The sequence below is a fragment of the Clavispora lusitaniae genome, assembly GCF_014636115.1.
Source record: "Clavispora lusitaniae strain FDAARGOS_655 chromosome Unknown tig00000038_pilon, whole genome shotgun sequence".
NCBI lineage: Eukaryota > Fungi > Ascomycota > Pichiomycetes > Serinales > Metschnikowiaceae > Clavispora > Clavispora lusitaniae.
Genome location: NW_027093976.1, coordinates 2,052,904 through 2,069,291, shown reverse-complemented (window position 1 = coordinate 2,069,291; position 16,388 = coordinate 2,052,904). Strand labels below are relative to the sequence as shown.

At 41.7% G+C, this 16,388-nt stretch overlaps 8 protein-coding genes across 8 annotated transcripts; 2 read left to right on the top strand and 6 right to left on the bottom strand. All coding sequences in view use genetic code 12, as the record gives it.

Moving 5' to 3' along the window:
• Positions 1-131: 131 nt before the first annotated feature.
• Positions 132-788, top strand: SLF1 (Slf1p; the record flags this gene model as incomplete). The annotated part of the gene is made up of 1 exon (XM_002617783.1): positions 132-788. The coding sequence occupies one exon, from the start codon at positions 132-134 to the stop codon at positions 786-788; it is 657 nt and encodes a 218-aa protein (XP_002617829.1).
• Positions 789-797: 9 nt separating this feature from the next.
• Positions 798-1,613, bottom strand: SLU7 (mRNA splicing protein; the record flags this gene model as incomplete). Its single annotated transcript, XM_002617784.1, has 1 exon — positions 798-1,613. One exon carries the CDS (start codon positions 1,611-1,613, stop codon positions 798-800), a length of 816 nt encoding a protein of 271 aa, XP_002617830.1.
• A 140-nt stretch (positions 1,614-1,753) lies between these two features.
• FOB63_002067 (uncharacterized protein) lies at positions 1,754-2,626 on the bottom strand (the record flags this gene model as incomplete). The annotated part of the gene is made up of 1 exon (XM_002617785.1): positions 1,754-2,626. One exon carries the CDS (start codon positions 2,624-2,626, stop codon positions 1,754-1,756), a length of 873 nt encoding a protein of 290 aa, XP_002617831.1.
• An 831-nt stretch (positions 2,627-3,457) lies between these two features.
• Positions 3,458-5,317, bottom strand: FOB63_002066 (uncharacterized protein; the record flags this gene model as incomplete). The annotated part of the gene is made up of 1 exon (XM_002617786.1): positions 3,458-5,317. One exon carries the CDS (start codon positions 5,315-5,317, stop codon positions 3,458-3,460), a length of 1,860 nt encoding a protein of 619 aa, XP_002617832.1.
• A 341-nt stretch (positions 5,318-5,658) lies between these two features.
• Positions 5,659-6,480, bottom strand: FOB63_002065 (uncharacterized protein; the record flags this gene model as incomplete). Its single annotated transcript, XM_002617787.1, has 1 exon — positions 5,659-6,480. One exon carries the CDS (start codon positions 6,478-6,480, stop codon positions 5,659-5,661), a length of 822 nt encoding a protein of 273 aa, XP_002617833.1.
• Positions 6,481-6,607: 127 nt separating this feature from the next.
• PRP5 (DEAD-box RNA helicase) lies at positions 6,608-9,298 on the bottom strand (the record flags this gene model as incomplete). Its single annotated transcript, XM_002617788.1, has 1 exon — positions 6,608-9,298. One exon carries the CDS (start codon positions 9,296-9,298, stop codon positions 6,608-6,610), a length of 2,691 nt encoding a protein of 896 aa, XP_002617834.1.
• A 191-nt stretch (positions 9,299-9,489) lies between these two features.
• On the bottom strand, positions 9,490-13,287 carry FOB63_002063 (uncharacterized protein; the record flags this gene model as incomplete). Its single annotated transcript, XM_002617789.2, has 1 exon — positions 9,490-13,287. The coding sequence occupies one exon, from the start codon at positions 13,285-13,287 to the stop codon at positions 9,490-9,492; it is 3,798 nt and encodes a 1,265-aa protein (XP_002617835.2).
• Positions 13,288-14,377: 1,090 nt separating this feature from the next.
• On the top strand, positions 14,378-16,249 carry FOB63_002062 (uncharacterized protein; the record flags this gene model as incomplete). Its single annotated transcript, XM_002617792.1, has 1 exon — positions 14,378-16,249. The coding sequence occupies one exon, from the start codon at positions 14,378-14,380 to the stop codon at positions 16,247-16,249; it is 1,872 nt and encodes a 623-aa protein (XP_002617838.1).
• Between the last annotated feature and the right edge of the window lie 139 nt (positions 16,250-16,388).

The following is a 16,388-nucleotide window of genomic DNA, read 5'->3' as shown; positions in this document are numbered from 1 at the left end:
GGCGAAATTTTTTTTTTATTTCGTTTCTTCGTGTCGTATACTTCTCACGCTATCACAACGAGGATTATGTGCGCATTAAAATACGTTACAACTCTATTTTTTTGTGTAATAGATATTTGTACTAATTAATCATGAGCCTAACTCCAGCAAAAGTACCAACTGTCAACGCATGGTCAAACCGACTAGTTCTTCCTAAAGGAACAGAAACTAAATGTAAAAAAGAGTATATCATCTTACCCGGTGTGTCGAACGAAGAGCGTACTTCAGGATCGTGTGAAAGCAGAGATCTGTCTCAAAGATCCTCTGAGTTTCCAAAAAATGGGCAGAAGAAGATGAGATTCGAAACAATGTCGCCTATATACCTCTCGTATGCTTCGCCAAGATACTGTTCTTCGCTGAGTCCGTCCCTAAATTCTACCTCTGAAGAGGAAATATTGCATCCGACACCTGTTTGTGTGCCCCAGTTTTTAGTTGATCCAATACGCTTTGCCCAAACAGAGTGGACACAAGCAAAAGAGAATGGGCTCGTCCTTGAACAACTCGCATACTACTTTAGCCCTGCCAATTTATCGAGAGATACCCACCTCTGTTCATTGTTTGATGACGACGGATATGTGATGCTCCGTGATCTCCTCAAACTCAAACGTCTAGCAAACTTGCTCGGCCGGGATTTGGATCGCCTATTCCGCATAGTGCATTACTGTCCTTTCTTGGAACTAACACCCGGCGACAATGCTAACAAAGCGGGAGTTAGGGTCCATGATTGGCACAAATGGGTTCCTAGTTAGCGTCGAGGACTAGCCGTATCTCTCAAGTAACTTGTTCTTTTTATTCTCGCCCGCCTTTCGCTTCTTCTCCTCATTCTCTCTGTTGCGAAGCATCATCAATGTCGGACTTGCCTCGACATTCAAAGACAAATCCACTGGTACATCTGCGTCCACCTTGGCGTAAGGATCATGCATATTTGCTATTTGAGCCTGAAAAATCTCTTTTTCCTTCTTTTTCTGGTATTCTTGGTTCTTTTCCCAGGCAAACTGTTGCATCTGCTTCAACTCCTTAACATCTTTACTTTCCTTCACAAAGTCTGAATCATCATTGACCAACGACTTAGTTGAGTCTTTTCCCAAGCGTATCTTTCCTCCAACATTAGCATTGATGGCTAAAATGTATGCGGGCACATCTCTTCGATCCCGTATGGCCTTCTCCATCGGATCTTCCTTCAGTGAATTTTGAATTTGTTTGCGGTCAAGCCCAAGTTCTTCTAGCTCGAGCTCATAATCTGTATCATCGCTGTCTTGTTCTGTAAGGGAATGTTGGCTCTTTTTGATTTTATCCCATTTCTCAAAGATCTCATCCCACTCTTCATGCGAATGGCCGTGCCAGCGGTCTCTTTTCGCATCATAATCCCCATCTGCTCTGACTAGGTGACCATCGACAGATTCGAAATTGTCTTTAATACCTGAACCAGCTTGCGGATCGCTGTGATCAAGTTTTTCACCCGGTTTTTTGCGATGATGATAAAGCGCGTCATCAGCAGATGCCAACGCATCGTTCTTATAGTACCATGGTATATTCTGGATGTATTTCGGTAGGTATTGGTTGTTTTCCGCCATTAGATGTACATTCACAACGAGTGTGTTTCGCACTCTTGTGCGGCTGCAACGCAATGCGAAGCATCAATGTGCTACACTACTGTCCGTTATCTGTTCTTTAGGTTATCTATTTATTCTATGATACAATGCACATCCGTCTCTTAAAAGCCGGTCCACTCATCTTCAGATTCCTCTGTCTTGTCTTCCAAAACTCCCCATTTCTTTAATCTTTCATCTTCGGTAACCTCTTCCTTGCATTTGGCTCTCATGGCCTTATTTTTAGCAGATTTTTCCAACTCTTGGAAAGGCTCAACCAAGGTTGCAAGAGGGGTTTTGGCACAAATAGCAGCCTTTTTTGCTTCAATCTCTTCTTCGGATAACTCTGCTTTTTCAGGCTTCTCTTCCTTATTCTCATCCTCGTTTGACGAATCTTCTTCCTTCTCATCATCACTGGAGCTACCCTCTTCTTCATCCTCAACATCATCTTCTTGACTGTAGTCTCTGAAATCTTTGAAAATCACGTACTCTATTTCGTCGAGGTAAATATCACACACATGATATGCCAAAGATTGAGGAAATTTGGTGTCGTTCTTCAATGGGTATTGCTTCAAAATGTCCAAGAAGTCGGCTGTTTCTTTCTTAGGAAACCCTTGTGCTTCTAAGCGGAAGAGCTGGTGTCTCAATACTCTTCTGACTAACATGTAAAATTTGTCAATTCTCCACTTGTCTATGGAATACCATTCCTTGGCCATCACCTCCCAGAAAGCCTGGTGAAATAATTTGAGCTTGTTATCTGGTACCACCTTTGAGAATAGTTCTCCCAAGTGGCCAGCCAAGTTCTGTTGTGGAATCGGCTTGTCACAATACCACATGGAAAAGTAAAGACCTCTCCACAACTTCTCCAACTCGAGGAGATCGAGTTTCGCTGATGACTTGGACTTCAAATAGTTGCATAACGCTTTGAATGCCGCATTTCTCACCGAAGCGTCATTGTGAGCCAATTTCCTGACAAATGTGTTTGTTTCCGAAGGCATTGGGAAACTTTAGATATGAGGCGATGACGATGAGCTCGCAAAAAATGTTCCTCTACTGCCATGTGCACTCCAATATGTCAACACTGCTTGTACGAAACTAGCAGATGGTTATGTCATAATTGGCATGATTATACCCTGGAGTACATTTTGCAAGGATGAAATGCTTGCTAGAGAAATGAGATGAGCTTTTTATCAAGTTATCCACGGTATATACGCTGAATAGGTTTTATTCTGACGAACTAGTGGAGCAAATCACACCTTTCTTACACTACAGATATAGTTGTAACTAGGGCAGATCACTATAGGATACTTAAAAGTGTGTTCATTTGTTATTAAGAAGGAAACGAAATCTTTAGGCATTTCATCAGGTATTTGGCCCGATCAAATAGCTTCGGCACATCAAGCAGCTTAAACGATCAAAGATCTGAGTGGAATGTGCACCAACTTGACAACGTATCCAACGACACCCATCATGACAAAGCCAACACCGACAGCTCTGATGATTCTCATGTATTCTACACTTGTTAGTAAGTTATTCATCTTGTGCGAGAAAGACAGCACACATACCGGTTTTGTTTGGCTTTTGGCATTTTCTGACAAATGCAGAACCATCTTTGAAGAATTCAACAGGAACCTCAGTTATCTTTTCCAAACCTTCTGCCATTTTGTTTATTGAACTGAGTGATTGAGGACTGGAACCGACGAAAAAGTGGAGAGGTGTCCACTACGCGCGAATCTTGTGGTACCCGCACGACAAGATAGCGCACACTGACAAAAGGTGCCAGCTTTCATACATTACTGTAGTAACCGTCATTTATTATACGTAAACCCCTACGACATGAGACCCAAAAAACCATCTTCCTCTTCCTCTGATTGCTCCATAATAGTTTTTTTCTCATTGGCATTCTGCAAAAAGCGCGCCTCTTGGCTCAAAGCCCACATATCTAGTTTACTGCGCATTCCTTCGTTCAAAGCCCATTTCGAAATAATAGCTCTGATCTGTCCCAAATCGCCATTCGATCCTTTGGCATCGATTAAGAGCTTCATCGTTCTCTCATAGAGCTGGCTAATTTTCGTGAGTCTGTCGTTGACCATACTGCGATTAAAAGAATTTGGTGAAACATCATGAAGATGATACTGAAGTGCTAGCTCCGATAAGTACTCGTAGCACCGTCTCTCATCAAAGTCTTCTGATAAAAGAGTTAAATATGTTTTGTAAACACGGGCAGAAAATCCGGGCAGACACTCACGATAACCTTTCCAAAGTTCTTCGATCAACTTGTTTCTTTGATTGCGTAAATCCCCAATAAACTTCAAGTATCCCTCATAGTCAAAGTCTGCGGACTTTTGTGCCTCTTCTAGCGTAAGTGCTACTTCATTTGCATCCGTTGGTTTCAATAGGGTTGTTGCTGTCTTCTGAATGAAATGCTGAAGTGCTCTGAATTCCGAAAAACGTGTCTGTATTTCACACCAACGGAAGATCAGGTCCCAAAAATGCTTGGCGTTATCCTTACTCAAGTCAATTCCATAATGCTCTTGAAAACCATTCATATATGCCATGCTGGAAACATACTGTTTGTTAAATATCATAGACACAACAATGGTTTTTAATATGTTCAAATCAGGATAAAGCGGATCGCCAACATCAAGCTTGGAGAAGCCTGCAACCATCTTACCTCTGGAATTGATACCCCAGTTCAGTTCAATGAGTTTTGTCAATTGCTCCACGTTTTTGGAGTAGGCAATGGAGAAAAGCATGGCAGAAAGTACCTGACGATCAAAAACGAAGTGGACATTGCCCAGTGCTATAGCTTGATTTGAGATGAAGTCATTGAAGATTTCAAGCCATCCCCTTTCCGACATGAGTCGAGATTGGCGTGGATTTAATTCGACTTCATACAAGTCGTTCAGTTCAACCTTCCATAAGGCAGGTGAGGCACTAGCGTATACCTGGAACTTGAGGAGCCATAATCTTGACGTCATATACTTGTAATGCGTCCCGTTGGGGTGCTGTTGTTCAAACCTCTGGAACCACTTAGAAGCAAGGTCCAATTTACCATTGTTTAATTCCATAGAGATCAAATTCTCATAATCGTTAGGGGAAAGCTCAAATGCCGTCACCAATCGGCTCCGATGCGCCTTTGAGTACAAATGTGCCCCTTCGGCCTTAGTAAATAGGAGATTAGCGTACACGGTCCTTATTTTCTCCCGCACACTATGGGCATGGACTAATTTGGAGGAAGTCCGTATTCCCAGACTTTCAACCATCTTCGCAGTTCCGGCTCTTGTAATAAGACCAATTTGATAGCTTATTATCTTGCTCAAAATGTGTGTTAGCTCATTATGGGTAAGTGTCTCTGTCCAGTTCGTCTCTCCCTTCCGGCTGGTCCATTTAATCAAGATTCTGAGCAAAGTGTCGTATTTCTTAGTGTCTATGAGGTGCAGTATTTCATTTTTGATCTTGTATGTTTCTGTCTCGGGCGGATTGTGAAAAGATGCAAAATGTGTCAGCGAAAGCTTGGATACGAACGATGCAGATGGAGAAACAACTGTTGCAAGTGTAGCTCTCTTTTGTGTCGGGATAGTCTCATCCACAACTGGCTGTGCAACAGTTATTGTGGCAGCCGCGGTGTTCGAAAGTGAGCGAAATGAGAGCTTTCGCAAAGTCTCAGGTCTGCGTAGGCTAAACATCGGTCTTGGTTTGATGCTTTACTCGTGGAGTAGACTGAAAAAAAATGCCTGGAGACTGTGCGTTTGGTCACGTGCAGATCGTTCTGTTCCTCGATTTTACTTCACTTCTCTGTATCCTGGAAGTGCACAAATCTTTTAAGGCGAAAAACCAAGTCTCTACTATGTATCTCTTATATATATCTGGCGTCCCAAAAATCTCTGTTCCAGCTTGTTCAATTTATGGTACTGCAGCCTTTAAAACTTTGTCAAATATTGTGCGCACTGTAAAGAAGCAAAGTCAAGAAATCACAAAAGAATCTCTTATAGTTTACTACTTAAAAGTCCATACTTTCAGAGCCTCGCTAGAGTTTGGAACCGAAGTTGTTCTTGGGAAAACCGCCGACCAACTGCGCTGCATTATAGTCTGCTATATTCAACAAACCTTGCTCGTGCGTTCCTCCATCCACCATGTATTGAATAGACTCCTTGGTACCCTTTATAGCCCATTGCTCATTTTGATTAATATTAGATCCGAGCTCTTTGCAGTATGTAAGGCCAGATTCTAAATCAGGCACAATCTTACTAACAAAGCCAAGGGATAACGCATCTTGAGCGGAAAAGATCTCACCAGTCAATGCATATTGATACATCAAAGACTTATTATTTACGAGATTCGACATTCTCTGCAATGATCCCATGTCAGCCACTATTCCAATTTTAATTTCACGAATCGAAAGCCTGGCTCCTTCCACCACCACCCTAATACTGCAGGCAGAGACCAAGTCTAATCCCAAGCCGAAGCAAATACCATTGATCAACGCAATCGTAGGTGTCCGCATCCTGGCAGGCATTGTAACTGCATCTTGAAACTCTCTGATATGCTGGTACATGAACTTTTCTCTATCTTTAAATGACCAATCTTCCTTCCCACTCATTAACCCCATGGCAGAAGTCAAATTCAATCCACTGGAAAAGGACTTGGGCACAGCAGACGAAATTAGAATTATTTTTGTTTCTGGATCATTTTCCAACCCAGTAAGAATCTCTTGATACATTTTCCAATCTTCAGTGTCATAGGCGTTCAAAGTCTTTGGGTTATTGTACTGGACATGAATAAACCCAGGATCAATTTCCGCAACAATCCATTTCTCACTTTTACTGAAATTTTCTGCCTTGAAAACCATATTTTAAACCGATGTAATACCTTAGAGAATATCTAATCAGAAGATTCCATCTCATATTTATCACCATTTACCCCACAAATCTGAACCGAGGGTGCACGGATTGCACGTGATCTGATAAGGTATGTATCTATACAGAGTATTTGCCGGTAGGGATCAGATTTTCTTCCTTTGATGCTATCTCGAGACCCTCGATCATCTTTTGCTTTATCATTTTATTGGCCTCATTGACGGATTCTTCTGTGAGACCTTCAATGAGTAAATAAAGTTTAGGAGGCGCCGGCACGTTACGGCCACCAATTTTTGTCGTTATTGGAATTTTCGTGTTTGGGGCATAGTATTGGCCTTTGTTTGTAATCGATGTGGATGTAGCCTCAATGATAGAACCCAAGCTATCTCTATTAACCACATACCAACGCGCCCTCTGTGGTAAGTCATTAATTGTGATTCGAGAGTGGAATTTACATTTGTCAGGTCCCGAGGTCTCTTCTGCTCTGCCCTCGATAATTTTAAATTCTGGTAAATCGATCTTTTCACCGTTAATTTCTGGTGTTCCTTCGGTATTAGTCCATTTAGTCTTTGTGTTTTCATTCTTCAGAATACTTCCAGACTCCGCTTCATACACTTTTCTCTCAAGCGCCATATGTGAGTTCCTGATTTCGTCTAGTTTATTCAAACCTTTTCCTCCAAACCCGAATCTAAATTTCTCTTCCCCGTCCTTGACTCGAGTCAAAAAGCCGTTAGAAATTTCAACCAACCGTTGATCGATTGCATCCTCTGGCATTTTGCTGAGGCGCATTGCCTTCACTAAATCTGTGATAGGTCGTTCTTGTTTTGATGTAACGAATGTGTAAGCAACGCCAGTATTTCCCGCTCTGCCTGTTCTTCCGACGCGATGGACATAGTCTTCCATATGATTGGCTGGATCATAATTCACAACTAAACCAAGACCTTTCACATCTAAACCTCTTGCAGCTATTGAAGTTGCAATAAGTACGTCCACACCCGAATCATTGTCTGAGAAGTTTTTAATAGCATACTTGCGGTCGATTTGCTCTTTCCCACCATGTATAGTCAAGCTGGGTATGTTTTCTGTTAAAAGCTTAACCATTAGCTTGTCAGCTGAATCTTGTTTTTCCACAAAAATCAACTTCTTGGTACTCGGAAACTCCTTCAAAACTTTCAATAGCTTCTCAAACTTCCTTTTTTCTATGGTATCTTCGTTGTCATTCTCAGTTACTTCAAAAAGTTCAACACGTTGAGTGATTTCTTGGGATACAACACTAATACCTCCCACAATCACCTGAATCGGATCATGAAGTATAGCTTTTGCAAGCATTTCCATTTTGCGAGCGAAAGTTGCTGAGAATAAAATACTTTGACGATCGGGTCGTACCTGACTGAAGATTTTGTTTACTTGAGGCTCAAACCCGAAGTCAAACATTCTATCTGCCTCGTCGAGAACAACGTAGGTGACTCTTCGCAAGTTGCAAACACGCCCACCGTTTGCTGCTAAAAGATCTATAAGTCTCCCAGGAGTAGATACTACAACTTGGCAGCCTTTTTTAAGTTCTGCGATTTGAAGTTCGATAGAAGAACCGCCGTAGCAACAGCAAGCAGAAATGCCCAACTTTTTGGTGAATATAGAAAGTTGCTTGAAGATCTGTAGAGCTAACTCTCGAGTAGGGGAAAGAAGAAGCGCAATTGGCCCGTCACCTTTAGATAAGGGTGGTTGTTCTTGCACATGTCTTAACATGGGAAGAACAAACGCCATAGTTTTTCCTGATCCTGTTTTAGCGATGCTGAGGATATCACGTCCTGACATAATGATTGGAAGAGCCTGGCATTGAATTGGGGTTGGCTTTTTGTATTCGAGTTTCTCTTCTATGAGTGACATGATGGTGGAAGAAAACCCTAATTGAGACCACATCCAAATAGGGCGTGGGCAATTGGAACCTTTCACCTTGATCCCCTCCATCTGTAAGCGAAGTTCTTCGACTTCTTCTTCGGTGAGATCGCTTACTGATTGCAGCTCCTGATAAAAGTCCTTGCGAAAAGGCATGTAGTCTACCAGATCGTGATCTACGACGGACAACTCTTTTCCCTTCTGTAAGTTCTTGAGTCTCAAAGAAAGAAGCTTGTCGTCGGAGTCACTTTCAGCCTCCGAGTCCTCTGTATCGGAAGCTTCGTGTTCTGACATAGCCACATCTGACATCAACTCAGGCATCTGTTCGTTTTCTAAATGCTGAACGAACGCATCAAGTGCGTCCTCCGCTTCAACCTCTGCTCGTTCTTCATTTCCCTCCTTAGCATCATTAGCATCTCCAAACTTAATATCTTTTATAAGAGGTTTTTTGAACACTGGCTCTGAAGTGGATTCGTCGTCCGACTCAAAAACTGCCTTTCTTTTCATTAAGTGCGGAATCTTAGTCAGGGTTTTAGGGATTCTTGTAAGCAATCCACTTTTTCTCAACAGCAGCTTACCTTTAGATTGCTCTTTGCCTGGCTCCGTTGTTTGCCTCCTCTGTTTCCACTCTTCGAGCCTCCTTTGCCGTTCTTCAAGTGGGGTATCTTCTTTTTTGGCATCTGTCGTTCCCGAAGAGTTGCCCTCTTGTTGTTCTTGTTTCCTGCGCTTCCATTCTTCAAGTTTTCTCTGTCTATCGAGCTTCTTTTGTTCTTCAGGCGTCGCTGTAGATGACTTTTCTAGTGGAGCAGGCTCACGGTCCTCATTTTGCGAAGAAGATGAAGTCTTCTTACTTCTCCACTTCGCTAGCTGTTCCTGTCGCCTTCTCAATTTCTCCTCCTTGGATAATTCAGACATGTTAGTCGTTGGTAACAACAAGAGCTTTGGGTAGATGCAAACCTTTATAACTGACTATATTTGGAATAATAGTCTTGTCAGATGTGTTGCATCAATGCGCGCGATGCGCGACTCCACATTTGAAGTAGATGCTGGTCTGTATTACGAAGAATTATAATGTATCTAATTAATTGTATAAGCTTCAGAAGGTATTATAAAGCTGTTGTAACCGTTACGGTTTGGGAATTTAAAAGGAGAATAGGTGGCAAACCGTCCAACCATGTAGCAAGACTGCTTGTGTAATCCATGGAGTCTTCATCATTTAAATGAGTACCAATGACCGGTGCGGGCAACGTCGAAAAGATCACCGCAGTTTCGCCTTGGTTTGAATGCATTTTCATCAACTCGTTCAAGATTATATGTTGGCCTTTTGCAGGCAAGTCATTGAAAGTAAGGTCAGCTAGTTCCTTTTTGAGTTGCTTGTACTTCGCTTTGTGATCCGTTGCAGATACATTTGCTGCATCATGCTTCTCTTGGCCTTGGCCATCTGTAGCACCATCTTCTTCTCCTTCTGCTGACGATTCAATCTCGCTCAACTGATCCAGGGGAGTGCCAGGTCCAGTGATGGAAACTATTGGCTTTATATCGAAGCTGGTATCGGCGTCTATTGCTTTCTGAGAAGAATAAGGTGATATGTTGCGAACTTTTCCACTCTTTCTTTGTCCTCTAGGGTTATCTCTGGAGGACACTGGGTGAGTAGGTTCCGCTGGTTCTTCCGCGAATGTTATAGAGGGTTTGGTGTCTTCATCTTCAATTTCTCCATTGTCTGCTCCTTCGTTCTCGTTGTCATCATCATCATCATCCTCGTCATCTGCGTCCCTTACAATAGATTTGGGGATCTTAACTGCCAGAAAATTAGGCCGGAGGTTTGACCGTGAAGACATCACAGAGAGTTGATCAGATGAAAGAGCATGATTACTACTATACTTCACCTTGAGGGCTGGGTGCAAAGGGATTTTGCCTCTTGGTTTTTGGTTAAGGATTGAGACAGCACTTCTCTCTCGTTGAATCAGGGACATCGTAGTTGGGTTGCTTTCTATGCTTTGTGCTGATGTGGTTGATTGGTAAAGGTTGGAGCTATCTCCGAAACTATTGGTTAAATTGGAATTGGACTCACTTTCGGTATCACTGATACTGCTGTTGCTGTCGTCTCCAGAGTCACTGTAATTAAAAAATCCATCTCCGCCTTGCGCTTTCATATTAAGAGAGAACAGGAGACCCTTTTCATGAAGATTAGAAAGTGTATATCTGCGATTATGTTGTAGAGATTTCCCTAAATTAGAGGGGTCTGTGGGGCTCTTTCCAAGAGCACCCAATGTAAATCTCATTGTATTATCCAGCATGGAAATCGGCCTTGGTTTCCCGCAATCACCTTTGCGGAGTGCTCTCTGTTTCTCAATACTTTTGAGTGTTTCCCGCGCTTCTACCAAGTTTGTCCACCATTCCTCTTTTTCCAATATCTTTGACAAATCTTCATACAGCTTTCTATTGGATGAAGTGACACCATATCCTTTTACCAAAAAGTTGTAGGTGGACAAGGAACCCTCCTCGAAGCAGATGATCTTCACTTCGGCTTTAATTCTCAAAGATTCAAGTAAGTCGTTTAATCGCTTCTTTTCTTCATCCTGCTCTGTAACCGTCTCAACGAAGACAATGATTCTCAATTGATAACCACTCGCCTTCCACTCATCAACAGTAGACAAGATGGAACCAAGCTGCAAAATCAAGGTGTAAGTGTCAAAATTCGTAGATAACGCTGATTTTCCATCTTCTAACATACAGACAGACGACATTTGAATAGGATACAAATCAATGTATTTCTTTCCTTCCTTCTCGGGGACAGACTTTTCAGGAAACCATTTCAGGCCCGAAAGAACGGGAAGTTCTAGTTCACGGAAGTTAGCAGCAACTGCAACTGTAGCTTGCATTATAACCAAATCCTCCACTATTTGTACCCATTGACTAACTGAAACTTTCTTCTCCTTCCTGCAATCGTCTGTAGGTAAATGCTTGGCTCGCAAGGACGGAAGATCTACTCCATGCTTTACAAAATCATAAAAGCCGATCACTGTGATATTGGGTTTCATCCCGCCCAATCCAGATCCCAAAAACACGTTTCTTACTCCCCAGGGAAGCGTTGGTCCAATTGCAATTTGCACAAATGCTTTAATCTTTGCCATGTCTCTAAGCTTGACCCACGCGTTCTTCTGCTTTTGTACCTCTTTGAATGATTCAACGTTGAATCCTGATGTTGAATTCAGGTGATCGGAATCATCAGCCAAAAGAACAACATGCCCAAGAATGTACAACCCTCCTTTCTTCAAATGGTTGCAGAATCCAATCAAGTTCCATGAAGTCCGAGGATTGTCACAAAGTAATAGGATCTGAGGCCTCCAATACTTGACGCTCATTTGAAGTTTTAGTCTCAATAAATATTTTCTAACTTGGTGGTAGATAAGAAGTTGAGAAATGTCCCCGAATCTCAGTGGCGGCGTGGAGTAGTGAATCATCATAATCAAAAAAACCAAGAAAACGATAATCGAGGTCGCCGAAACACCATCCACTAAATACATTGCAAGGACTGAAACAAGGCCACCCGTGAATGCTGTTTTGGAGCTGAAGTACTTGAATGAGGGTCTAAAGTTTGGAGCTGATCCAAGCCGTAATAAAAAGCATGCAAGATTTGTAACCAAAAATGTCATGAGAAACGCCATTGTGATTAACGTGGCAATTTCGTTGATGTCTGCAAAAAGAAATATCTGTGCAAGAAACCAAGTAAAAATGATGCTATAGATTTCGGCTCTTCTTTTCTCTGCTGGCTTCTTTTTCGCCATAGCAAACAGATTCAACCCTGGTATAATCCTATCGTCAGCAATTGCATTAAGCATGGACGCCGCTCCGACAACACCCATGATCACAGAAAATAAAGAAGTAGAAACCTCTCCGAAAATAATGATGAGTCCATTCAAGTTCACGGTTTGTATAATTTTAATATCCTTATGAAGCAACTCTCTAGGAACTGAAGCACCCAAAGATATAATCACTAAGAAGTAGAGGATAAAACTTGTTAGCAAACCTTTGAGTGTTCCTTGAGGGATAGACCTGGATGGATTCTTAAGTTCACCTGACATAGACGCACCTGCAAAAATTCCTGCTGTTGCTGGGAAGAAAATTCCAAATAAGTTTTTGAAAGTTTCAGGAACTCCGGGAGGTTGAACGGAGCCTGCGGCACCACTAGTGAAATGGGGCCATAAATTTTCTTTGATCGTAGACCATGCTATTCCAGTATACTCCAAATAATCATAAGGTGGAGGGAGTGGATGATGAGGCCGCACAAAGATTGCAGAAAGCGGAATTGATAAAGTACTTAGAGTTAATACAACAAAAAGCCAAAACGCAGTCTTAGATACGAGGGAAGACCCCACCATAGCGACTGCTGTACATATCGCAAGTAGCACAGTTGAGTAAACAAGTTGCCACATGTACGAATCCGGAAGGATGGCCATAACGTCTCCTTCTGGTTTGCCAAAATTGACTAGAAGTGGTTCTATGAAACCAACCACATTCAAAGAAGCATTCAATATCTGACCTATGAAAAAAATGATTCCTATCGCTCCTCCGAATTCTGGCCCAAGCGATCGCGAGATCATATAGTAGGCACCCCCTCCCTTGACAGTTCCATTTGTGGAGATAGCTGAAACAGAGAGAACGGTTAATGTGTCGATCGTGTAAGACATGACCAAAAGCAAAAGAGCACCCATAATACCCATCTGGCCAACGATAAATCCAAATCTCAAAAACATCAAGATGGAAAGCACGTTGAGCGTTGTGGGTAAGAAGACACCCTCAAAAGTGCCAAGTTTCCTCTTGGTCACTTTTGCTTTGCGTTTGGTGCTGCTGGTGACGACATTTGCCTTTGAAGGAGGTAGTAGAGGCAAAGTTTCAGACATTATATAAGCCGCTGTTTTGTTAAGAGCGTATTATTCTGTCTGGTGGCTCGTTTTGGAAAGAAAAGGCGGGTTGATCTGCCAACAGGATGCAGTTGCTACAAAGATAAGGCGGGTGCAAGAAACTGCGAATTTCTCATGCACGCTTACTTTAGAGAGAAAGAAAAACCAACTAAAGTTCTAGTGAAAGATTTATAGTGTCTTTAGTGAATACGTATCATTATCTTACTCAAAGGTTACTTAGGCATCCATTTTTTCAAATAGAAGGCTAGTTCACGAATTTTCAACTGATCATAGCATTTTTCTTTTCTGCGCAGAGATTCGTAAAAAGTATAAATTCAAAGAAAAGAAGCTTACTTGTAGATTGAAAACACACAAAAATAAATTTTCAGCCTTACCATACAATAAAACTCAAGCGAAGTTGATAACAAGATAGGAGCTTTAGCCTCATCAAATTAGGGGAAACTTGTCAATAACATGAGACTTCCCCTTTCTTTACGATTACGATTACCTGTAACATCATCGGCCTAGACCGATTCGGCCATGCCTTCGCCTTATTTTTCTGTACGATAAGCCACCAAGATGGAAAATGCGAGTGGCAATCATGACGTGATGTGATGTCGCTTAGAAGGCTTAGTTTAGGAACGAGATAACCATGCTCAGTACAAAATCTTTGAACTTCAGATGACAGCACCGCTTCATTGAAGCCACCTCCCACGTATTTGAACTCTAAAGAGGGCTATTACCATATGATATGGGTCTCACGCCATCTACTTTCGAGCCGCACAAAGGCATCACAAGTTGCGAGAAAGTCTAAGTGCATACCAACGACTGATTCATGAGAACTGCATTTATCAGGGGATGATTTTTTGGCCCAACGAAACACAAAACGGCGTCATATACGAAGGTACGATAAACTCGTTCATATATAGTTGCACCTCTTTTCTTGAAAAGACATCGCTACACCATTAATTGCTGCTGCTGAATCTTTTCACATCTATTCTACTAGGAACGAAAAGGCTCACCACTCTCCACAGAAAAAAAAGTCGCACCTAAAAAATTCAAGTCTAACAACTTTTTCTTCTACGCCACCATGTTCAGATTAATCGCTTCTAACTCCCAAGGTGGTCTTAGACCTGCTCTCCTTCGAAAGGTCAGAAGCAATACCAGCACTTTAAAGTTACCTGGAGCTAATGTCGATCTTGATTTGAATCCCATCCAGTTCCGCACGAATGCCACTTCTGCACAAGCTGCCCCCGCCTCATCTGCTACACCTTTAGGGAAAGTCGACAGATACTTCAGCAAAACTCTGGTTGATCCGTTGCTCAAAGATGCTATGTCAAGCACAGGTAGCCTGGCAAAACTTAACCGGTTTGAAGAGTTACTCGTAACTGCTAACCAAGTGAACCCTAAAAACAGCAACCAGCTGCACAAACAGTATTTCGAGACAATCAACTATTTGTTTACCATGTTTCGTGATGATGCAGTCAAGGATAATGTCACGCGGAGAAACATTTTCCAATATGCCAACCTTCTCAACAATTCTGTCTACCAGAACAGAACTTCCCGCTTATCTGGATCTAGAAACAGAGATAGCGACCAGTACCAGAGTAACACATTGAATAATGACGTGATGTTGAAGACTGCTATTTTAGATTTGGCTGAGAATATTGCCAACGGCCAATTCAAAAATATTTTGGATTCCAACACTTTGAGAGTTTTGCTTCTCGCTATGTTTCAGTTCAAGGTGTATCCGGAAATGATAAGCTTGTGGGAGTCAGGTGTTAATGATGAAACAGTCAGCAAAGTCTACTTGAGCCAGAACATTTTGTCTGTTATTTTGCCTGTTGCTTTCGACGAAAACAGATTCACGTATGAACAAATCTTGCAGATTTACGAGTTGAACACCAAAGACGCTTCTAATGTCAACTTTGAGCTTGTGGGAACAATTGGAAAAATCGCTATTAAGGCTGGCGACTACTCGAGGGGCTTAGATTCTTTGGAGAGTCTTTTGCAAATTTACGAACTGAATGGCAAGGCCAACAAGAGAATGATCTTAAGATCCTTGAGCGAATTGCACTTGAGTTTCATCGGTTCCTGCAAGGACATAAGAATTGCTAAGCACTTTTTTGATAAGGTTGTTGATGGTGATTTGCCTTATCAAGTATTGCTCAAGGCTCCACATGTTCAATCATTGTTTGAAAACTGTGTGGAAGTCAACGAATCTTTTGACTCAATTTTGTACTTTTGGAAGGTTACTGTGGAACACTATACTGGAGAGAATAATGATAAGACCAATTTGAACTCGCGTTATGCTATCTTGAACAATTCGTTTTTCTCGATTTTCTTCAAGTTGTTCCCATCATTGACAGAAGAATCCTACATCAAGTTGAAGGAAGTAATTGCTATTTATGCCAACATCAAACCTGTGGATGAGTTTTTCCTTAATACTGTCATCAGTAACTACAGCTGGAATGACAAGGTCGTGTTTGAGCAGTTGGTTGAGAACTATTCTATCCATAATGTTTCTCGGACTCCCGTTTCGTACCGTGTTTGCTTGAAGAAGATTGGTGACATTAAGGAATACAGTGAGAGCGAAATTTTGAATCAATGGAACGAATCTCTTGCTCATTTAGACAGCAATGGTTATAAATATATCCCAATTGCCGATTGGGCTGCTTTACGTGATGCAACAATCTTGTCGTCTCACAGAGCTGAACGGGAGGAGTTTTATTTGAAAGTTTTAGACGCTTACAAGAACTATCATCAAGATGAAAGAGCATGTTTAAGGTTTGTCAAGTATTGGTTGAACCGGGATGACCAGGTTAAAAAAGTTGCAATTGTTTCTCTCCAAGAACACCCAGAGTTTAACTGCTCGCTAGACATCGAAGTTCCACAATTCAAAAATTTGAGGGAGAATGTTAACTATAAAAAGGTGACCGCTCCAATGTTCAAGCAACGTTAATGGAGCCAAACAGCGGTAATACAGGCAAAATTGTTACACAGAAGCAAAAATGAACTTACTAATATGTATATAAATTTCAAACTTAATATTATACCCGGGATAAATGTTGTCTTGTAGATTGCATGGCAAGTTATTGTTC